This window comes from Harpia harpyja, chromosome 4 (genome assembly GCF_026419915.1).
Source record: "Harpia harpyja isolate bHarHar1 chromosome 4, bHarHar1 primary haplotype, whole genome shotgun sequence".
Lineage (NCBI taxonomy): Eukaryota > Metazoa > Chordata > Aves > Accipitriformes > Accipitridae > Harpia > Harpia harpyja.
In genome coordinates this window covers 40,764,549-40,788,752 of record NC_068943.1, presented here as the reverse complement: position 1 = coordinate 40,788,752, position 24,204 = coordinate 40,764,549, and the positions used below count along the sequence as shown (strand labels likewise).

At 40.4% G+C, this 24,204-nt stretch overlaps 1 protein-coding gene across 5 annotated transcripts in view; it reads left to right on the top strand.

The window, feature by feature from the left end:
• The window catches only part of ARHGAP32 (Rho GTPase activating protein 32), a 267,989-nt gene that overhangs the window by 76,315 nt on the left and 167,470 nt on the right, over positions 1-24,204 (top strand). For all 5 annotated transcript variants that reach the window (XM_052786350.1, XM_052786348.1, XM_052786349.1 and 2 more), the window contains exon 2: positions 23,893-24,001. In XM_052786350.1, the coding sequence (XP_052642310.1) occupies positions 23,894-24,001 (108 nt within the window). In that variant the 5' untranslated portion in view covers position 23,893. The remainder of the gene's footprint in view (positions 1-23,892; positions 24,002-24,204) is intronic.

The following is a 24,204-nucleotide window of genomic DNA, read 5'->3' as shown; positions in this document are numbered from 1 at the left end:
AAACGCCTCTGGTTTTGAATACATTCTCCCTTTCAAGGGCTTGACCACACATGGAACTTCTCAGGAACAGCTGCTCACAAATAATTCCAGATGCAGACAGACCCTGAATACAACGTTGTATTCTGTATTGGGCCTGTTTATGCTGACCTTTTCCAATCCCTTTTATTGCTTTTTAAGATCAGGACTACCTCTTTGCTCATTTAAAATATAAATTCTAGATACTTTCAAATCTCAAAATTCACACGCAAAAGCTGAAACTACTTTTACTCGTTGCTCTATTCTTTTCTCCATTTGGGGCTGGCAAATTGAAGGTGCTTTGCTGCTATTGTGACTGTCCCTGTAACAAGAACTGTAGGATTTGCAGGGTCGGCAGAGCCATCGGGCACACAAGCAGTGAATACTGGTCTGTGCTTTGCTGCATATGAACTGCAGGAGAGAACTTTAGCTCCCCGAGAACTAGTTACTCGGTTACGCGCACAGGTCAGAAAGGCTAGCATGATGTGGCAAGGGAGCATCTGAACTTCTTGGCGACAAGACTTTGTGGAGATAGATTTATTCCCTTCAAGGAATATTGAATTCAGTTTCTCAATTATGATTTTCCTTGTTTCTTTTTCTTTTTTGGTGAGGAAATGTCAGAGCAAAGATAATTATAAATCCTCTAAATTATTTTCAGATGCGTCAACGTGCAGTCAGTTGAACAATGGAATGTATACTTGACCACATTTACACAGAAATCAGCCAGGAAAGCCACCAGAAAGAGTAGGGCTGGAATTGCTTGAACCTTCTTGGCTGCTCACTGTGCAAGGAAGAGCATGTGTAGTTATGCCAGCTGGAATGCAGCTGCTCCTTAAATCTGGCACCTAATGTCGAGTCCTGTCAAAGTACATAATGTTGAAGAATCCTGATCAGTTTGTTTGCAGACAGAGAAGTATCAGTGAAGACTTGACTTGCAAGGGTGAAGTGCTGTTACGTCTCTGTATGTGAGTCTTTCAAACTCGCTACTTTGAAGACGAAATTTGTGTGGGTTCACAAAACCATGATGGGTTAATCTAGGACAAAAAAAAAGGGGGGGGAGGGGGAGAGTATTCATGTAGACCTCTAGTGGTTCCACAGATTATCAGCGGGTCTACTCCCATTCAAGCTTGTGCTCCATCAGCAATCTGCAGCTCTCCAAAATGACTTATACCGTCTGGAGTACAGTCCTTTAAGAGAATTTGATAGCACTTAGTGATTTTGCTATGCACTTTTTCTGTGGATTCTGTGGAGAAAGGTTTAGTGACACATGTGATGTTACTGAAAAGTGCTATATAAATGCACATTTCAATGTCATTGAGAACAATAGAGTAAGCACATGATGCTAGTTCATGGGGCAGAAAACTCCTAGGCCTTTTTAGTACTTTAAGCTCCTCTGATCAGTAGTGAAGATGTTAAAAATACTTGATATATTTGGGTGCTAACGTAATGTAGCTGTGACATTAAATTTTGGAAAACATTACTAAAAGGAAAGAAGTTAAAACTGATTTGGTAAACTGTTTTTCTGGTTTTTATTTGACTCTTTTTATACCTTGTAAATTACCATGGCAGAAATTAACAACAGAAAATTTCAGTTTATTTTTAGTTCATGTGTTTCCTTTTGTGTTCAGTCCTTGGATGTGGGGGTTACAGTGGGGTTAATGCACTTCTTTTACTGGCAAATAGCAGAAGCAGGCATCCATCACAGATAAAATGAGAAGGGGAAAAGCATCTGTAATATCATGAAGTAAATAATTGCATATTTTCTGTTTTTCTTCCTTCCCAACTGCAGATGTGACTCACTTTTTATGAGCAAATGCTGGATTAAAGAATGAGATCGAGTTGGGTGAAAGAGAAGGCCTGTCTTAAAACTGTCATGCAGCTGTGTTAGGAGCATGTATCTACCTACCTTTGGGAGATACTAACGTTAGTGAAATCACGTGCATACACAGTAGTAGACTGAAAAAGGTAATATGCACTTGTGTGTGTTAGACCTTTTCTTTCCTGTTCTCTCTCTCAAGAGAATGGAAAACAAGTTCATTAGTGGAAATAGCATGGATATCTTTTTTTATATTGGTTTGTTGCATTGTTTGGTGTCCTAATGCAGTAGACTGACATTTTATAAGTTTGAAATTTTTTTGGTTAGAGCATCTCACTGTCATCACACATGGAGTGTTTCGACTTTTTCTCTGCCTGTTGATGTTATGTTTCTTTTGCCTGTGCTTGAGGCTGGCCAGGGCACATGATGATCTCGTATGTGACGTGCTTCCCTTTTATGAGTGAGAGAAGTGAAGAGTAATGTATGGTCCAGTGCTGACTCATAGTCCTGTGCCTGAACAGAGTGAGTATAACACTTAATTTAGAGAGATCGGAACAAAATTACCAGGCCTCCCAAAAGGATTTCTCCATCTTTTTAATTCTAGCCTCTCTTCCATCTTCTTCCAGCCACTTACCTCTTCTATTATATGATAATACCTTATCCTAGTGCCAGCCTGTGCTACTTTATACCGAAGGTGGTGGCTTTTGCCATTCTTTGTTTTCTTGTGGGAATCCCTATCTAAATTAGGCTGCATATATGCAGTAACTCCAGAGACTGAAAGACTTGTTTTAAAGAAATGCCAATCTACTAGAGTGGCTTTTCATCTATACTATGACTGACCCCTCAAGCATTTAAAAAACAGCAGTCAAGTTGCTGAAAAATCACAAGATTGACTTTAAAAATTATGCCTTTTAAGGTGCACTTTGATTTTTTTTTTTTTTTTTTTTTAAAATTTGCCTTCCAGTTTGAATTTTTAAGTGCAAGATGGGTCATGTTGTTCACCTTTCCTCTGCAAGATGATTTAATAATTATAGTGAAAGCTGAGAATATTTCTTAGCTGTTTGACTCCGTGACTGGAGCTTTGAAAATACAAAATGCTGAGAGATTTGCAGTGAAATGACAAATTCTAACATTGAGTCTTGCACATTGTATTCTGATGTGCTTATAATTCAAGCTCATGTCCAGTCCCAATGACATTTATGCAGGTCATGTAAGTCCTAGTAGTTGGTCTGGCAACAAAAATATTTCCTCATTTCTCCTCAGCTCCTTGAAAAACAGCAGGCAAGATATTTTTTCTGCATGTGTGTTTATAAATTTGCACACACTTTTGGTTACCTCTGAAGGGGCTCTCAAGTACAGCTTCACATAGAATTGTGTCGTACTGTGGCAACTTCTCCTGCTCTGTGCTGAGCTTTCTAAATATATGCAGAAGGTAGGCAGCTAACTTCATCTTCTCTTCTCACTGGGTAAAGTCAGAGTTCCCGGTGCTGGAAGAGGCACTCAGGTAATGCTGTTTGCCGCGTGGAGTAGTTGTTTGTCTCCTACAGGGAAATGACAGCAACATGTATATATATATTTTAATTATTTTTGTATGTCATGTTGAAGTACTGTGAAATATTGCTTTGACTTTAGAGTATGTAATGCATTTCACAAACTCTACAGAAGCAAGGGAAAGACAAGGTGTTGATCTCACTGGTGCAGCAGACTGCAAATGAGATTTCGTATCTGATTACAGCTAACATTATATCGACATAGGATATGGCATTGGTAACAAATACCCATTGAGATGTAAAAATGTTGTTGAACACTAGCTGATGCCCACGCAGGCTTTTTAATTAGTACCTGGCCTCTTTTTGAATCAAGATGTGCCTCTGTATAGGGAAAATTTTTGACAAATACCCCGTGGCTCATAAAAGAACAGAAGGTAACTTTTTTGGCCTATTCTCTCTTGTGCATACACAAAGTTTTCTTAGTGCTTGCTAAGGAAAAAGTATTACTGGGCAGTCTGGATGCACAGAAATTGAAAGACTCATAGGAAAGAACTTCAGACTGCTACTTACTGGAAAAAAGGACTTGTGCAATTACAGATAAAATGTACGATGTGGTATTGCATGGAATTTTGAGGACAATACATCTCTGGCAACTTACCCCGGTGTTACCTGCTAGAAAAAAAACTGGTGGTTGTTTGACTGTTTGGCCTAAAAGAGGCAGCAAACATTTCATGCTCAGGGATGCTATTGTCTGCGCCTGCCCATCTGAAAACACTGGGACCTGTACGAGGCAATAGCATGCAGTAAAACTGCAAAGACAAGCATGCAGTAAAACTGCAGGATACATAATGTTCCAGTACACGTTTTTCTAAAATGAGTCCAAAAGTTGAAGAAAACAGACTAGTTACTAAATAATACTGACTCAGAGATGCAATGTAGTCAGGGGTTAATGCACCAGATGTGACTTTCTGGAGAATAGATTTATTTTAGACCCTGTCATGTTAACGACAGGCGAGAGGTTGCAGTCATCCCGTGCTTCTCACATGGCTCGCTGCACTACGGGGAGGAGAGTGCCAAGGGTAGGAGAGCAAAAAGGTACCGGCAGGGTCACCGCATCGAAAACTCGCGGGTAGTGGGTGAGCGGGACTGCCGTGCACCGCATCGGTGATCAGCGCAACTGCGAGTTAACGTTACCGTCCTTCGCAGAGGGCCGATGAGCTCTCAGCTGGTGTTCCAGTCCCTTTGGCTACCGAGTCATGTGTGGGGAGCTCCAGCCAGAGCATTGATATTCCTGGCAGTAGAGTGCTCCGAGAACTGCCTTTGTTTGGGGTTTTAAAGGTGTTTTATTATCACTCATCAGGTTATGGAAATGCTGATCAGTAGGGAGTACAGTCAGGTGCGCAGCACAGGTAGCAAACAAGAAATACTGGTTTTGGAAATAACTTTCATCATCTTCAGTGCTGTTTGAAGAGGGGAAATATTGAAATAGAAACTGTAGGTACTTCATGCTCCTTGTTACATGCCCACTCTCGATGATGACTTCACCCTTGCATGTGTATTTCATAAAAATTGTGATATAACTGTCTTTGGAAAAATATGTATTAGGAATTCAAAGGAAGCCAAAAGCCAATGAGTTTAATACATAGCGCACTGGAATATGTACAGATGTAACCTCTGACTAGGTGAAATATACTTGCTTTTGCTGATTCCATAAATAAGTTATTCATATGCCTACTGATATCATGCCTTGTCTCTCAAACTTTTGTTCCCAAACCTGGCCCAAACATTCCCCCCTTCCCAGCTGTCCTAAAACATTTGTTAAGTTAGTGAAATCAGAGAAACAGTACCTATTAATGTTTGACATTTTCTGATGCTATGTACAAACAGAACAGGAAGGAAAAACATGCATGTTGAGGAATACCTTTTGCCACTATCGTGAACCTCCGAACTTAAGAAAAATTATAATTTTTACTACCTGTGTAGGCATCTTGAGTGTGCTAAAAGAAATTAATTGAACCTGACTAGCTCTCTGTGCAATAGTGAGCATGTGACAGCATCCTGGTGGAAAATACGGTATAAATCTGAGAAAGGGGTTGGTTCAACGTTTTCTGTCACCATTTCTGACTGCATTGCTTTGTATGTAAACAATTGGTGCTAGCTGTTTACGGCAACTGAAAAAGTGGGAAATGTTGTCATGGTGTGAGTGTGGCCTAGCAGGAAGTTTCATGTGCAAACACATTTTGTGTGGTAGGAAATCTTCTTGTATTCTAGCAGTGCATTAGATCTGTTTGCATGTGCCGAGAAAACAAAATGATCTCATTTTTAGAGAACGTATTTACTTACTGCTGCATTTACAATAAAACAAGAGCATGTTCAAAGTTTTAATTATATAATGGGAATACAAGATGATGTCAATCTCCATCCAAGAACAGAAAGGGTTGTTGGTTTTGACTAACTGTGCTCCCTCCCGTAGGTTTTCCAAAATGTAATGGGAGGCATCAGGTCTGGATGGTATTGCCTGTTCATTTACTACATGAAAAACAAAGCATAGCAAACGAGAAGAGGTTACTAATATAGTTTAGAGATCATTTAGATTTTGCTTGAAAGACTTTTATAGTTAACTGTGAGGATCTTAGGAAACTCACAGAAATCAGTGCCAAGAGTTTTCTTGGAAAACATGTTGCTAAGTCTTACATTAAATGTAAAAATCTTTGGCTAATTACCTGGTTAATTTGATGTATTTCAGAGATAAGAACAGAGCAGCTGATTCTTCTTTTATGTTCTGTTTGAATAGCTATCGCAAATGTTTTTCCAAACCAGGAAAGAATATTTTAAAAAAACCAATTTCCGAACAAAGTTTGCAAAAAGCATTTCAATGAGCTCATTTGTCTCTGGGAGGGAAAAAACCTACAGGGGAGGGAAGGAGCTCTGGCTTGGGCTTGTCACATGGAATAGTGTCTCACTCTCTGAACTGCCCCTGAGCGTCAGGCTGGGGACGAAATCAGAGTGGAGAGGGAGACACAGATAACCGGTCATAACCCTTTGGGAAGCCACCAGCCTCGTTCTGTGCGAGAGCAGGGAGAGGAGCCTGCCTTGGAAATGAACTTTCTCATGAAACGAGAGAGATTCAGCTCCTGTATCAGACAGAAAGATTTCTAAAGCACAAAAAGTGGCAACAGGAAATCCATGACCACGTCCTGCTTAAAAACAGGGCTCTTGAGCCTAATTCCAGTTTACTTGCAGTTGTGGTCGGGCCGTTCATTGCCAAAGTTGGCACGCTGATGGGACGCAGAACTGGAGGTCGCTTGGGCGGGGGGGTGAGCAGGGTACTTTGGCCGAAGGAGATAAGGGGCTGCAGCTGGGCTCGCGCTGGGCTGCATTGCAGAGAGAGGGAGGACATGAAGGCTGGGCTGCCGGCAGAGTCTGGACTGATGCACGTCCTCCCCTGCGAGTCACGGCCTGAGAGCTCCCACGTGCGGCTTGGCTGATGTAGGGTAATTCCTTATGTTGCATTAAGTAGTTGGGGTTTTTGAAGCCTCAGTACCAGCTCTGTAAACAGGCCCTGAAACCGTGCTCCTGAGGGGCCTCAGCTTTTCTGTTAAGCTGGTAGTTTGGTGCTATTTTTTCCTTCACTTTTTTTCTATTTCAGACTCTTCATCTTTCCCTCTAGGTGTGTTTTTCCTCTTTGGTAAGGAGATTTAGTAATGGTTATGGTCTCATTTTTGTGGCACTGGGGTTTTCCCTGGCCTGATGACAAGACGAACTTTATTTTCTGAGCGTTATGGTAGTGAGGAGGTGATGTGAGGAGCAAGGAGCGGGTGACTAGCTTTCCAGGACATTTTGTTAGCTGTTCGTCTATTCCGTAAACCCAATCCTCAAAAGGAGTCTTTTGGAGGTGCTGCCTGTCAGGCTGCTCTGTTCCCTGGAAGTTGTATTATACCTTACAATTTTATTCTTCTGTTCGCTATATTCTTACCTTTTTTATTTTTTAACCCGTTCTCTCACAACCTTCTCTTTTTGCCGAGTTTTTCATTATGCACTGAAAAGTTTCTCTTGCCGTTGTCAGTTCTAAAATCATTGTGATTACCGGGGGGGAGGGAAGCTTGAAGAGCACTCTTTACTGCCATTTTCCTGGGCACTGAAGTTGATGTGCACTGGTTTCAACAGTATCTCATTTCTTTGGGAAGGCTAATAGCCCGGTCACTTCATTATCCTGCCTTTCTGCACAAGTGCCAACGTAATAGAAATGCATTCATTTTCCAGACTACCCTTTGGGTGCTTGAGGCAAATGCTTTCAAAAGCCGATCCACACTTTGTTTTTTTTCTGTCAAACTGAAAAAGCTATAAATCTGTTAATCACCTGTCCTTTTAGGTTAGCATATTGCATCTGTAACCCTTTTTAATGTCTTAAAAATAATGGGACAGTGTGATTTCACTGGTAGGTACTTTACCAAATCATTAAGGCTTTATTTGTCTATTTATTTATTTTCCCAAGAGGGCATTTTATTACTGACAGCATGAGTCAGGACAGTTAAAGGTTGCAGTGAAATATTCCAGCTTCTGATGTGATGCAATATGAACTGGAATGAAATGTTACCTTAATCATACTAAAAAAAACAACAATTAACACAATGTATGCTGTGTTACCTGCGAGACAGAAGTCTACCAGTTATCTCTTCCCAGTAACTTCTTCCCCCCAGCGTACATCATTATGTAGGGAGTGCCTGGTAAGGAGAAATGTTGTTCTTCTGTGTTTGTGTGTTAGCATGGAGTTAAAGTGTTGTCCTTGGTCACGTTTTACAGAGAGAAGACTATTATGAAGGAAAGAAGGCAGCTAGGACTCTTGGGTTTCATTCCAGGCTTTGCAGACTCAGCTACTGATGAGTCTTCTGCATTATTTACACCATTTTTTTAAGCAAGGGTAACAAAAATAGCTATTTTACAGGAACATTTTGACTTAATTGTGAAGAGTTCTGTGGCTTAAGTATAAAAATTACTTCAGGGCAGAATTTTATTTTATTCCTGTTGGTCTTTTGAAACAGGATTGAAAGGTGAATTTAGTGGCTGCATGCAATTTTCAGCAGGATTGTCCTTGTTTATTAGCTCCCCCTCCCAACCCTGTGAATTGTAAGAATTCTGCCCAAGGCGCTGGGGAGTGGTGAATGTTGACACAGGTGTCAGGACGATGTTGCAGATGTTGTGATTCTCCTCACTACGACTTCCTGTTTTTAACTGTAATTTATTCTGACACAACAGTCCAGGGTCCATCTTGATCCCTCATTGCCAGCCATCCAGCTATACAAATACATGGATTTTCATGTGCTAGCCATAAAGCCCCAGCTTTCCTTGCCTTGCAGGGATTAATTTTCCCAGTAGTGGGAATGGACAGTGTCTTGTGTTAGCCATAAAGGTTGGTATGATGGCAAAGGAAAGCATTTAGAAAATCATTCTAAGTACTGTTATCTGTTCAGCTGCCCTAGTCAGATTTTCTGGCCTTTTCTCCCCTCTTGTTTGACTTTATAGCTCCCTGCTTTAGCCAACATAGTTATACAGATATATTCTGTTGCATAGAGAAAGTGTTGGCATCCTCTCATCTTTTACTACCCTGATGCATAAGCAAAATGGTGGCAGAGATACCGTGTAGAATTTATACTGGTGGAACCACGCCAGGAGTGATTTTAAAGGCAGAGGAGAAGGAAGCGATAAGGCATGGTGTTTTTCAAGTGATTGGGTTTGCGAGTGAAGAATGATGGAAAGGAATTACGGTTACCTGATACTTTTTTTTTTTTTTTTTTTTCTACCCCAGCCTTGCGAAGCACGTAAGCATCTGCTGAAATTTCAGTGAACTTTGCCACGTGGTTCAAGCCAGGCAGCTACCTGAATGCCTTGGTGTTTCTCCTGCAACTAGGTTCCAAACTGAAGGGACAGTAATGCCTCAGGTAATTTAGGAGGGTAGAGGACTAAAATGTTCTTGAAAAGCTATTTGCATAAAGGTTTGCAAAGCAGAGAAAGAGTGTGACAATGTGTTCAAACTGAGCAGTGAAATCTGCACAGCTTGACTTGCCTCATCCATCTGGTTGGACTACGTTATCTATGTTTAACAGATTACATTTAATCTTACCATTTCAGGGAGAGCTGTTGAGCCTCAACAGACATGGGAGAGCCGTCCTGTAAAGTTATGCAAGTAAAATGGGAGCTTAAATTTCATGCTAGTTTCTTAGGAGAACAACAGAGGAGGTGCAGAAATATCATGTCATCTTTCTGCCTTGACCAGGTTCATTGGCTTGATGGGCCAGGAGATGGCTTTGCCGCACTCCTGCTCATTTCTGATTTTGTGCTGGATTCCCCGGGCTAGTATTTTCTTTCTGCTCTGTGCTTATCTGACTTCTGTCCTGGCTTTGGCTCCCTATCATGTTGCTCACCAGCCTACCTGGGCAGGAGGTAATGGTGAAGCAGGGGTTAAAGCGAGCTCAGTTTCCTGCTCCTCTGCTTGCTCAGGTGTGCTGCAAAGGGTAGTAAAGAATGGCTGATTAGGAGAAACAACTTTGTGCGCAGAGCTTATGGGACTAGGCAAGATTCCAGACTGAGAACTCTTCTTGTTTCTTTTTATTTTACTTATTTTTTTATGGTAGCTGTCATTTCTTGCAGAAAAGATTTTCCTACTTTCCTATCTGCTGCTATTTTTTTTTCTCTTTTTTTAATTTTTTTTTTTCTCCTGCTGAGTCATTGCACAACTCAACAGTCATTTGTGTGGTTTGCTTCCTGGAGTCTTGAATCGGTTTGTCACGTACCTTTCTTCTTTCCTCCTACATTTAATATAACTGCACTCGTTTCAAGCACTTCTGCACAGCGGAACCCCTTTCAGATGGTCCCATGGTATCTCTCGGTGATCAGGGTGAGTGAGGCATGTACTAATGGCAGAATTCGTCCTGTGCTCAGTAAGCTGTTACTCCTGTGATAATGTTCACATTTTAAAATTATTCATTTTCCTTACACAGAGGCAGCTGGCAAATGCAGACGTTTTATCTTGTAACTGAGGGGACAGAAAACCTTGTTTGCTTTTGCTTTTTCATACATTCCACTGCTGGCATCTGCTTAGGCAATTAAACACCTTTCATATTTTTCATCCTCTATAATGCATTAGAGGGGTCCTCTTTTTGTTGTTCTTTGAATACCTTTTCAATCTTGACTTGTCTATGAATATGTAGTTCACTTTTTTTCCTCTTTCTTTGTCCTCCCTTCCTTCTGCCTTTAAAATTGGGTTGGTGTTTCAGGGACTTTCTTGGCCTGTCTGATGTAAAATTAAAGAGGTTACCTAAAACCACAAAGTTATGGAGCAGTGCAATTAATATGTTTTGTTTTAAAAGGGTGAAAATTCCTGGCTGACATTTTTTCAATTTTAAAATGTCCCTGTTCCCAGGCACAGGTTGTTTCTGTAATGCTTATATTTTTGTTGCTCATAGTTTGCTTTTCAAATTCAAAAAAATAAGCAGAAGCTTGACCTTTTTTTTCCCCAAAGTGTTTGTGTTTCCAATGCTCCCCACCCCCCAGTTAATTAGAACTAACAACTACCAACAAAACCATTCTTTTTCCTGAGCTCTGGCATTCCCAAAGAATCTGGGTGGCATTGCATGATGAAGCATTGCAGCACCCTTACAACCTCAGGTCCTCAGCTCCAGCATTTGCAAAGCTAAGATAAATGTACAAATTCTCTTCACTTAGTATGAAGAGACACATGTAGACATCAGGATGGGATCTGCAAAAGCCCACATGAGGCTTCAGAGGACAGGAGGTGGCCAAAGTCAAAAGAAGGTCTCCGAGGAGTGTGTTAAGATGCTTGCTTGCTCATGCCCTCTTTGTGAAACTACATCCCAATGCAGGTGAACTATAACGATGCTGTGGCTGAGCGAGGCGTTTCTACCCCTGGCACATTCATTAGGCCAACAGGAGTTCTTGCAGCCGTGTGCTTTGCTACTGATCCAGTGGAAAGGTAGTCCTTTTTAAAATTTATTTATTTTTCCTCCAGGGCAGCGTCTGTAGAGATGGGCAAGCACCTCTGCTGGCACAGGGAAGATATGTCATCAGATGGCTGGGGAGAGATGGGGAGCTACCCCTTTTGGAAATAGCAGAGCCCTTGCATGGCATCTTAGCTTGTTATGGAAACTTCATCGCTGGATAAAAGTGCTGTCTTGAAGCTGTGCTGCATAAGCACTTTGACAATACCAATCTCTGCAGCCCAATACTGCTATGTTTAGTGGTCCTAGTAAGTCTTTCTGTACGTAGCTTATTGCTTTCTCTCCCTCTCTCTCCTTTTTTTGAAAGAAGTTCAGAAGGTGATGAGGAAAGGAGAGGAGGAGGTATTGCATAAAAGCTTAGTGGTCACAGCCATAGATTGGGAAACAGCAGACTTCTGCGCTCTCCTGAGCCTGTGCAACTTTTTTCTCTGAGAGAGCGCCCTAATTATCTGTTGGTAAGCTGGACTGGGCTCTGGTTCTCTTCTACGTGAGGCTGGAAAGTTTTGTGGCAAGGATTGGATGAGAGCAGAGAGTGCGTGATCCTCTAGTTTGCACAGCAGCGTGTTCTTCTCCCTGACTCTTGATTTTTTTTTCCTTCAGGCCCTGATAAGGTGTTTGGTATGTACGTGTCTTAGGATAAAAGCTGTGCTACTGTGAATGGTCTTTGTGGTTGGGAACTGTGAAACTGAGGTTATTTCCTACTTTAGGCTCAGTCTTCCTCTGAAATGCTGGACAAGTTACTTGAGCTGTCAGTTACTTTGGGTTTTTGGAAAATAGATGGAGGTATTCTCTTTGCTCACCTCTTGCCTGCTTTGATGTAGATAGTCCTTGCCTTGACATTTTATAGTCTCCTGGCATATCCAAGTACAGCATTTAGCATAATTGGGGTCGCTAGGCACTAGACAATAGTGCTTATTATCAGAAGTCCTTATAATACAGGTTACACATGGTATTTCAGTATTCTGCTTCTCTGAGTAGCCATTAGAGTTAATGTTTTTGTTTTATGATGTACTATCTCCCAGTCTCTCCTCAAAAAAGAAAAATAAATCTAAATTAGACTGAAGCCTTGGCTAATCATTCTTTCTCTATTCATCTCCGTGGCAGCAGGAAACCTAGCAGCAGGGCTTCCATTCACAGCAGACATGCGTGCCAGCTCAAATGCTTCTGTACCAAAAATGCATGTGTGGGTGTTGAAGGTAAAAATGATTGGACAGTAGTGGTTGCAGCTGTATCCTTGAGAACTCAAGGAAGGGAGATCAATGATCTCTTTCCTGTATGTTGGGGTTTTTTTATTACTCACTGAAAAAGATACTTAACAATTGCAAATTATTCCAGAAGGGCAAAGGAAATGTTTTTTGATCGTTAAAAGACTGCATCAACACCGGGTCCGTTTGTAGTGCTGGCATTGGTTCTGCACAAGGTAAGAATGGAAATGTACTCTAAACCACTGCGAGACATTTTGACCCCTATAGCACCGTTATCTTCTGGTCTGTGTCCAGCTCTCGGGTACTGCTTCCACTTGTCACCCCTACATCTTTCTTACTGCACTGCTGCCACTTCCATTTCCTCATCTCGTGCATCAGAAATGTGAGTAGCAGATGGGTGGCCTAGGCAGATTTGTCCCAGTCAGTGCTTTTCTTTTCCAGTGTTGTGTTAGGCTTAGAGTGACCTGTTTGTTTGTGATGCACATCTCTCTGCTGTCGAGAAATAATTAACTAAAGTATGGCTTTGCACATATTATGCCCATATGACCCCCACCTGGTTAAATCTGTCCCTGATGACTTATGGTAGTTGTAGGCCTCCCTTAATTCCATTTAGCTGGTCAAGAGCAATCCAGTAGGAATAATAATAGTGAAATGTGTTAGTAGTGGTATCTGTTCATGGAAAGGACTGAGCAGCCTATTTGCTGTTGAAACCATTGAAATGGAATGAAAATAGCAGAGGTAGGAGGAGTGCTGTTGTAAATATGATGCAAGGGCCACTAGTCATTTAAGACTAGTTATTTAAGTCAGAATAGCTGGAGCTACTCTTTATTTATTTGCTTATGCTTATCTTTTATTATTTGTTCAATTAATTAGGTTCTGGTGTCCCAGAATTAATTTCCATTCTTTTCCTTGTGAGTATTCACTAGCAAGTCTTACTTTTGATGTTTTTTTTCCCCCCCCGGCTTCTTCCACAGAGCACGCCGTAACCATGCTGTGCAAAATGGTACATACACAGTCATTTTTGCAGTGTATTGGATAGGTGGAAAGTGTAGCTCTAGGTAGGTGGCTGGCTCCATATAAATGTTTTAGTTAGAGAAGGGATTTCCCTGCTAAGCAGCTAGCTGACTGGGCAAATTTTAAATATTGTTTCATGTTATGAACAGTTGTCACTTAACAGCATGCGAGGCTAATTGTAACTGATTAGTTGATTGTACTTGGTCATTCCATGTGCTGAAAGCATCATTTTTCCAGTATATGCATCTACGAGGAAAGATTAAATTTACCGTGGCTTTGCATTGGCGCTGAACTACAAACAAACAAGAGACCAGCCCAGATGAATGTCCTTGGATCTAGGTTTAGGTCATTCTTTACAATTTTGGGGTATACTTTGATCTTTGTTGCATTTGATTAGCTGTAAACACGTGGGTTTTATTACTGCTTTGTGTTACGATAATATTGGAAGACTCCGGCGAAGATTGGAGCTGCTTTTGCTGGGCAGTAAGGAAGTCATGAGGTGAAGGGCTGGTCCAGAAGAAAGTGTAATCCTAACAAACAAGACAAAAAAAGGAGATTGCAAAGGAAGCGCGGGGAACATTAGTGCGGGGAAGAGGTTTTGACTAAGAGCTTGGTGAGAGGGTACCTGTTTTGCTGTCATTTGGATGAGGAAAGTGAGTGTCAGGAGTCTGAGCCCTGTTATGCCAGGGTCGGAGCGTAACATCATTCAGACCATGGCCAGTGGGAGGGAGAGAGACACAAAGGCAGGACATCCTGCTGCCACTGGCCCACAAGAATTTTTTGTTGATGGTGCCCAAGTTTAGACTTCTCAGTGGAGCACGAAGGGCAGGAACAGCCATCCTTTCCCATCTCTCTTCTATACTGAAACTTTAGAACTGCTTTTAGCGATTTATTAATTGTAAATGAGAGGTTAGTACCCTTTTTGCCTAGAGGCAATTTTATTTAATACTTTTATATTTGTTCCTGAATCAAACAAAAGAAATCCAAGCCAGAGCTCAGTGATTCTGATTGTTCAATGATTTCCTAATTCCTTTTCTTACACTGAGCAAAAGTGATAAGAGAAACCTATTCCTGAGGTTCGTTTTTGTTTTTTTTTTTAATTGACTGTCACTGTGTTCTTCTGAAAGAAAATGCCAAGCACCTACTAAAACAATGTCTTTTATGTGCTGCCAAATAAAAGAGCAGGTTTGTTCAGTAATATATGTATGCAAAAGCACGAGGATTCTGTGATTATTTTTATAAAGCTTTTTAATAACTAAGAACATGTCTCGGAGCTTGTAAAACCTGAATATTCCAAGAACTTATTCTTTTCATGAAGTGTTTAAAGAAATTCCAGTTATGCAAAACCTGAATGCAAATTATTATAGGCCAGTTCAACAAAGCTCTTAGGTACATGTTCCAGTCCCTTCCAGAGCATGAAGTACGTATCTCTGTACTTACTTATGTGCTTTGAGGTGGGTGTTACCAAGTTGAGACATAAAACACAACCGGGTGAGACAAGAAGCAGTAAGTGAAGCTGCCAAAACTGTGGCAGAAGAGCGGAATAAAAAGAAGGTAGGTCTGTTGACCCCGAGTTGCTATTTGTTGCTTTCAAATTTAGAGAAGATTTACCAAAGGTGCTTTGGGGTTGATCTTGCAGTATAGCTACAGAACTGTATTTTGAGGAAAAGAAACAAGAACAGTTTTTGTTTTCTACTATGGTGTTGGCTTCTCCTATCCTAGCATCCCTCCTTACCCCTTGATGGATGTGAAAAGCATGTCTTTCAGTGGTTAGCTATTTGACACCTTGAAGGTACTTGCAACCTGATCAGTGGTGTCAAGGTGCTGCTGGTAGAACTACCATGGCTGGCTAAGGAGGGTAGGTCACCCTGACAGCCAGCCCAAGTATGTCTGAGTGAGAACCTAGGCAGTGCCCTCGAGCACTGGAATATTCACCTGCGGGCTTGGGGGGCTTTGCTCTTGCAACTGAGGGTTAGAAGGGATTGTGTGGTGTAGAGCGTGTGCTGTGTCAGGGATACTGAGAAGTCGATCGGGTGAAAAAAGACCATTACCGAGACGAGACAGGCTGCCTGTTGCACCTGAAGGTATCGTTTTGCTAAAATGGGAACTGCCCTACCTAGGCTTGCCCTTTTGCCCACAGGTTTTAAATTCCAGGTGATCTGACCTTGTTCATGCAACTTTTCTTTGGCAGCTCAGAAAATAGAGTTTAAATATTATTGCAAATTAATAAACAAGACGTGTATTTTGAAGTCTGAAAACGCAGTTAAACCCTCGAGCAAAGATAGCTTAACTGTCTGACTGTATTGGAGCTTGTATTAAAGCATGTCGAGAGAGTTGGAACAGGGCAAGAAACCAATATGTTAATTAATATCTGCAGTACTATTGGCCTTCTCTGCTTCCCTCCGTAGAGGTATATTCACAGTGGAAGGGCTAACATGTCTGCTCTGGCATTTTTAAAAATTAATCAAGTGATACTGCTGATTTTAAGAAGATCTTTATTTAAAACTTCCTAGTTTTAATTTCAAAAATGTTTTTCTAATGTCGTATATTCTTAAATGAAAGGTTAATGCAAAAAAAAAAAAAGTTTTTTTTTCTTTTCAGACAGCTGAGAATCTAATAGAGCAGGTGGTGAGACACATCAAGTAGGAAAGTGAATTTTTTCTTTAAAAAAATATTTTGTAGGAATAGAAACCCCAGAACTAAAAGTACTCATGAAGTGGTTTTTTGTGACCTTGTAACTTGCCTTCTAGAGTTGAATAACAGTAATTAGTCCTTTGACTCTGTCATAGTACATTGGTGATCTCTCACTCAGCTTCTCTGGGTACAGGTATGGTTTTACCAGACTGAATTTGGAATTTGAAAATTGGAAAAGCTAGAAATTATGATACTGTAAAGTATTTTAAAACAATCTTTATAGCTGTAATTTACATGATTTGTTTTTGAAAACACTCACAATCAGTAAAATTGAATTAATCTGTCTTTGCAATAGTGATGGTTGTGTTAAGACCTCTATTCCCATAGCTTGGTGATTTCCAGCCTTTTTTATTTGGGCACAACATTCCTTGAAATGCACATGTTTACTAAATAGGTGCATAGCAGCAATGAACTTTTTTTTCTTTTTCAACTTCTGCTCACCCATACTAGTAGTTCTCAGACACTCACAGATCCACAGACCACAAGTTGAAAACCACTGATCTAAACTTCTAAAACTAGGCAATAAATACATCCCTATTAGCACAGGTAGTGCATAGAGTAATTCAGAGAAATTTAGTTTGGTTTGTGCTTACTGATATTTGAATGATACTTCATTCAAATGATTTTTAAAATATTCTCTTATTGTAATATACTGTTACTCTATTAATTTTTCTCGTGCAGTAGCTTCCCGAACAATTGAATTTTGGCTCCCCGACTATGAACTTCCATCAAACGTAGCAACTACAGCTCTCAACTTTGTAGAATCAATCACAGTAAACCATTTAGTTATGCCAGGTTTTCATTTTGTGGTCAAGGATTAAATACAATCCATTTAGCATTTGTTTGTTTATGAGGTATGCTTGAAGCTGACCTTGTAGGACTTTTCTGTCTTCATGTTGTATGATCCTTGAGACTGACTTCAGAAATCTTGTTTTATGTAATACAGATGGACATAATGTAATCAGTAAGGTGTTGACAAAGCTGATTTAAAACATGGGAAATTAAATCCTCTTTCAGGTCAGCACTGTCAGCCTTCAGTTCCCATCTCTTGTTTCATTTTTCCTGGGGCTCTTGAGCTATCTCTGCTTTCCATATTGCATGATTATTTTCTTCCTTTCCACTGTATTAGTTTTAATTTTGTGGACACAGAGTTTACTTGGAAAATTGGTTTGGGGGAGAGTATGCGCGTTTTGGTTTTTTCCCACTTCTCTCATGACATTTCCCTTTTGGGGGGGGGGCTGGGGGCTGGGGGTGTGAAGATATATTAGTGTTTCTCACTTGATTCCAGCTTCTTGCCCAAGCTTTTATAAGCTTAGGGCCAAATCTCAGCTCTTGTTTCCTGGTTTTTCTACCTTTCCTTGTGGTGATAAGGGGCAACCTGTATGATGTGAAGAGTTGTCTTAATTCCGCTGTGGTATATGGTATGGCGACATCCACAGTTCTTTACATATGTTTTTCTGTGTAGCATTGTGACTCCTCATCTTGATCAAGTTATTTTTAAACCCTCTAAGGCAGAGTTTTCAAGGTATCTCTCCGTCGATTCACTGTTGGCTTACCTTTCCATGCTGTGATTGAGAGTTATGGGATTGGATGCTGGAAGTTCTCTACTTGATGACACTGGGAGAGACAGGGGTGCTGCATCCAGGCTGTTATGTTATGCCTTGAAGGGTTAATATGCTCAGCATTAGTTTGAGGTTTCTGCACTGTGGCTCACCCATAGTGAAGTCCTGAAGCCTAAAGTAAACCCAAAGCTCATTTGTCTACAAAATACCTTGTTCATTCTTGTGATGGTGCCCAGCAGCACTGCTTAATGCTGCTCACTCTTGGACTTGCAGTACTGCATCGCAATTCTGTTTTGATTGCTATCTGCTGTCTCTGCTGTTCTCCTCTTTCTTGAGCAGTATCTGTTAACAGTGTCAGACTGAAGAGTGCTTATTGAAGACAAATACGGTTGCTAGGAGCGAGGAAGATGAGCCAAGTGGATGTACAGTTCTCTGCACATTGCATTTGCAAGCAATGCAAAGCTTGATCCATAGTTCCTTTTTAGTGCCCTGGTAAAGACTGTGTTATTTTGGCCTTTTGTGCAAATTAGTTGAGTGGCATAAATACCAGTTTTTATCAGATAGCGTTTGAAGCTCATTGGTTTTCAGTATAGACTTGTGTCAGCACAAGCCTTATTTAAATTTGGCTTTTTGGATAGAATTTATAGCTCAGAAAACATCACTTTCTGTGGAGCTCTAAATCCTCTTGAATTGTTGGTTCTGCAGGGCAGAGTTGTGCTTTTACATTGGTTGAGAAATCTCTAGGGACAACAGTGCTATATAAATAATAAATAAACTAATAAATCAGTTATCATCGGCTCTCACCTCCTAAATTGAGGTCGGAAAGAAAAGTCATTTGGGGGAGAAGCAGCAAGGAAAGCTGAAATGCCTGATGGCCCCATGGGGGAGCACAACCTAAAGATTACGCTTGGCATTTAATTTAAAAAATATATAGCCTGTTCAAAATGAGTATCTGTCAAGCAGACAATTAACTATCTGATATGAGGAGTCTGACATTCAGAATGCTTCATGCTTCCATGCTAGTGCATGGCTTTCAAACTATCAGGCACCACTAAAAGTAATTTGTCAACACCCTCACGTCCTCCCAGAGGAGAGCTATTAATCTGCGTCTCATCAGCATCTAGATGACATCAAAGTCCATGACAATTCTGTTACTCCTACCGCTGTGGTCTACCAGTGGGACGTGGTACATGCCAAAGAACCTAAATAAGGGGAACAAACATTTTTGTAGGAATCCTACAGTATTTTAAAAGTTTCTGTCCTTTCTCCTCCCCTGTTTAATTTAAGGAGCTCTTTCCAAAAACCCATGTTTTATGATTCTTTCTCTCTTATGCAAACCGAAGTGTGGAAACATGTCAAATTTGTGGATGTGGGACTCCTTCAAACCCGTAGAGGAAGTTACTGTCTAGTGGAAGTGGTATTTAACATTTACAATATTATAAACAAACAGTAACTGTAGAGTTTATGGACATCAAGCGGAATATTAATTTACGCGTCCTGTGAAGCACCTGTTTTCTGCCTTGTGAGGTATTGCAACACACTCCTTAGTGTGTGCAGGTAGGGCTTAAAGCTCAATAATGCAGGACCATGGGGGAACCCAGTCAGGAGAACAGCACTGAAATGTTTTAATTCCTGATGAGCAGATATGGAAATACCATAAATGATGGGACCAGCAAATTGGGTTTGAGAACACGGAAAAGGGCATTAGATGTTTTCTTGATACAGTTGTATCATGTACAAATGTACAAGCTCTGACTTGAAATTCATCAACTTGACCTACCAGAGAACCTTAAAGAATGGGTGTGAATGTGGGCTGTGCCTTTTGTGAAATGTTGTGTAAATATTTGTTCCAGTACATTTGGTTCTCAATTTACAATGAAGAAGAATTCATTCATCTGAAGAGAGATTGCTTAATGGCCTCTATACAGCCAGAACTTTTATTAATATAATGGTGTCAGATTTCATTTGAAGGGCATTCAGAGCTGCTAAGCAGTTGAAGAAGTGGCATTTTAAGTAAAATTGTATTTCTGTTCTTATGGCTAGTATTAAATTTTGTGGTGAATTTTCAGTCATTTACAATGCCCATGAAATAGCCAAATGTAGGCTTTATAGAACAGAGCAGCTTCTTTAATTTGTTTGGCCTTTAATGTTTGCAAAATATATGTGTCAGTGTTTTGTGTAAGTGCTAGGGGGACTCTAGGTATTTTCCCATCCTGTGAAAAAGAATCCACGGCAGAAACAAGATAATTAGTCTTGTTACAGCTTGACATGTGTGGTGAATCAGACATATGCATGTTGTGCTATTTATTTGCTCTATAAATTAAAATAATGTCAAATATAAATAATACACATGCATATAAAAATGTGTGCATATGATTATACCTATATATAATATTCCAAGCTTGTCTTGGGGTGAGGCCAGGTAGAATTGCTGCGTCCAACTGCTAGGAAATCTCCTTCCCCCAGCTGTGTGGCTCTAAGGTTTTACGTGCCCAGAGGACATTTTCTTTGATGATCCTCTCAGTGCCTGAAACCAGCGTGGCTCTTTCCCAGTTACACTGTCATCGGTTTCTCATTTGGGGGCTCATCATGGGGATCCCAACAAAATACAGCGCTGCATCTTTAAAAATGAATCACTGAGTTCCTTCAGAAAGTCCAGAAGATGAGTTGAAGGTGTATGAAGAAATAATGCTTAGAAGTGTTGTTGCAGATGGATGCCAGTCCTGTGAGTCTTTTCATGACAGCTTTCCCAGGGACCCTGAGCTTCGGTTTCTTCCTCCGTGTCATCCTTGAGGACGCAGAGTTCCTGTGAAGTCTGTTGAAATAGCGTAACAACAGGAATGTCTCGAGTAGCTGCTTTTCTTCCTCCTCTTCCCGCTTTCTGGCCCTACTCCTGCCCATGTTTCAGTGCTCCTAATTCACAAGGTTATTTTCCTTCATCCAGATCGGGGCAGGGAGGAAAAAGCTGCTAGACTTAATATGTAAGGGACTAATATTACCTGTAGTGTCTTCAGCCTTCCTTGCTCTCTTGTCTCAGATGGCATGGAATTAAATAGTTTCTACTAAAGATTAATAAGGGTTCATAGATGGTTATCAAGTGTTTATAATTGTGTTAGAGAGAAAATCTTTGGTATAATTTCCAATATTTTTGTGGTACTGTGGCAAAGTATTTAATTTCCATCAGTAGTAGAATATTCCGTTAAACAAGTCTGGCAAATGCTCAAAGAACTGACTGTTTTAAATATGCAATTGTACACTCAGAGCTTTTCTTCTTTCTAGTGAAAGTCCAGAACACCTTTAATAGGAAGAATAATAGGACTGTCTTTCAGGATCTCAGTGGGAAGGATTTGGGAAGAGTTTATCATGGAGTTTTATAGGCGTAATCAGATTAAACAAATCACGCGAGTAAATAGATTGGAGTCTAGTAAAAAGGACTGGGTACTATGACATCCATGTTTGTCCAATATGAGGGTAGAGACCCTGAACGTGGGCCTGATTCCCAAGGTTATTTTAAAATAGAACATATTCTTCTCTGCACTCGGTCTTACCACAGGCAACGCTGATATTTGAAGCATCTTCCCAGAAGTAACTGAACTAATGTTCACTGTAACCAGGCTAAGCATAGAGTTTGTGTAATACGTACAGCGTCTTTGTGTACATCTATTTTATAATCTTAATTACCGATCTTTGCCCTCTCCTGTTCTGTAGGTTCTGTGTGGTAAATTTTCTAGAAAGTAATGCCTGTCTTCCATTGAACCTAAATGGCCTGTCAGGGACTTTGTGTGAATGCAGGTCAGTAGTTGGGAAGAGAGCATAGTCAGATCTTGTGAATATTGCTTACCTATGGCAGGAGGAGTTGTGTCCCTGGGCAGCCCTGTGTTACTGGCAACATTTTAGACATTCAGCAAATTTGCTTCTCGAAAGGAAACCACATATCTAATGAGAAGTCCAGGAGGAATTGCGATAAGCCTGAGAAGTTGTGTAGTAAATTCATTTGTAATCCAAAGTGCTGATAAAGATGTAAACTCAATCTCATTATTTTCAAGTCTTTAAACTGAGAACGTGTGCATTTTGATAAGCTGTTTGTTTTAACCGTGGTGTAGAAAGGTGGGCCTTGCTCGTGTTACCCTTCCTTTCATTCCATTGCCCGATGGAGTTAGAATAAATGCTGCCCGATGGCATTAGACTAAAGCTGCTGTGGGATGATTTGTTCAGAATCTTTTTGTACAACTGCAGTATTGCCAGACCCAAACATCTAGAAATCCTGAGGAAAGCCTTATTGAGCCTTTTTCAAAATCATGAGATTGATTTAAAAAAAATACAGGTTTGTGTTTTGTTTTTTTTTTTTTTTTTAGTTTATCTGTTGTTTTTGAGTTGTACGTTCTGGTTTTCTCTGGAACCAGCAGGTTTCAACTTTTACTTTCAGTTGGCAATAAGTGGCAAACTTGGCATGTGGTGGAGCTGGGGTTGTGAGCAACAGGCCAAATCTTTTCACTCTTGATATGCAAAGGAGGAGAAATGAGAGAGCCACCTCTCTGAGCAACAAATTTTCAGGTTTACAAAAATCAAATTCTTTTGAACACATACGTTGCAAAGGTGCGAGTCTTCCATCTAAGCTGGCATTGCACCTCTACGTTCTAAATCATGGTATTTTCATGCCCTTTTTTTTCAGAAATATACAGCTTTCACCATGTAGGTGTATTTTTTCTTGCCTCATTAGGGACAGCCTACTTCCAGTTGGTGATGTTTGCAGTGGGAATGGCACATGAAACCACTTAGTAGCATTAGCCTGCAGCATTATGACTTTTGGTTTTGAGGCCCATGTTCTCTGGGATGTGTTTTTTATTAGAGCAGAAATGTGATCACAAAGCTAGGTATAAAATTATATGGGATATAATTTTGTAACCCAGCCATGCTATTACTGTGAGTGTTAATTACTTCATTCTTAACCCTCATGTAGAGTACAAAAGAGAGTTAAATGCTTTGGCCCAGCCACTTACGTCGTTGTGTCAAACAGCACGTCGGGGTTTCAGAACTTCAAATCTTGGATCTGAAGCAAAGGAGGTTTTTTAAACAGCTTTCACCATGCTTGTTTTAGTCAAACAGTACATAAATTGGCATAGTTAACATTTAGCAAAACCAGCCTTGCTTTTCTGTCCACGTGTGTGCACTGTTGATTATCAAAATGGTTATCCTAAGTAAATAAATGGTGATCTATTAATAAAAGAAAAGCCTGCCTGAATCTCATATTTAATGAAACCAGAAGGGATAATACCAGACTTTCAACAGGCCTTTGGTACTTCACGTCTGTGCCATAAGCTCCGCAAAGGCACGTTTATATGGCCTGCAAGTGCAATATATAAAAGCTCTCTAGCTGTAACAGCAGAATTGTCAGAAGGATAGGCTGAGAAGCTTTTAGGAATACTTTTTAAATTTTGATTTTGAGCCTCTGATCTCTTTGCAGGCTTGAAATATACTTCATAGGGTATTTGAAAGATGGCTCCTTATCTGAAGAAAAGTTTACCTTGATAAAATGAGACTGATTTGAGCGCATCCCTGCAGAGTTGGGGTGGTTGAAGGTGCTCACCCTTCAGATAGGATCAGTAAGAACTAGGAGAGCTGATGGCTCAGGCCTTGGGATGTGAATTCAGGCTAAGATGTGGAAAATGCTATCTCCATTTTAGGCAAAACATGCAGTGACAACTGAGGAATCAAATGTATGTATTTCTTCTCGTAAGGCTAATATTGTTTGCTTGGGTGATAGAAGCAATTTTTTTGAAACGGACTGAAAATTACCCCTCTGCGTTTTTCTGTGTTTTAAGACTTGCAAATTGTGCAGTGATTAAACAAAATTATCCATTGATTGGTTAGGAAGTGTATATTTCTCTCCACCAGATTTATACTCTTGTCCTGCTTATATAATGAGGAAGTGAGAGAAACTTAGAAGTCTGTAAGATTTCTGGATTTATAAAAGCATTTATACTGTCATATGAACCACATAACTGAGCACCATAACAGACTGTATGTAAGATTACCTAGAAATTGTCACTGAGTATCAAACCTGTCTGTCCTCCTTTCCAGAATGATGAAGTCCTCTGTACATACAGAAGAAGATGACTTTGTGCCGGAGCTTCAGAGAAGCATCCATCCCAGAGAGAGGCCAGACTGGGAGGAGACTCTTAGCGCTATGGTAAAACACCTTGTTGCATTTTCTATATGCATTGGTTTTGGTTCTGAACCAAAATACTCTTATATTCTAGTTACGCATTGATTGATTTATATTCCTTGACTTTCAGATTTTTAAATGCATTGCATAGTACTTTCAAGAAGACCAAAATACTTTCCTTCCTCTGGCAGTTTGTCAAGGAGAGAGAGAAGGAGCATGCATAACGC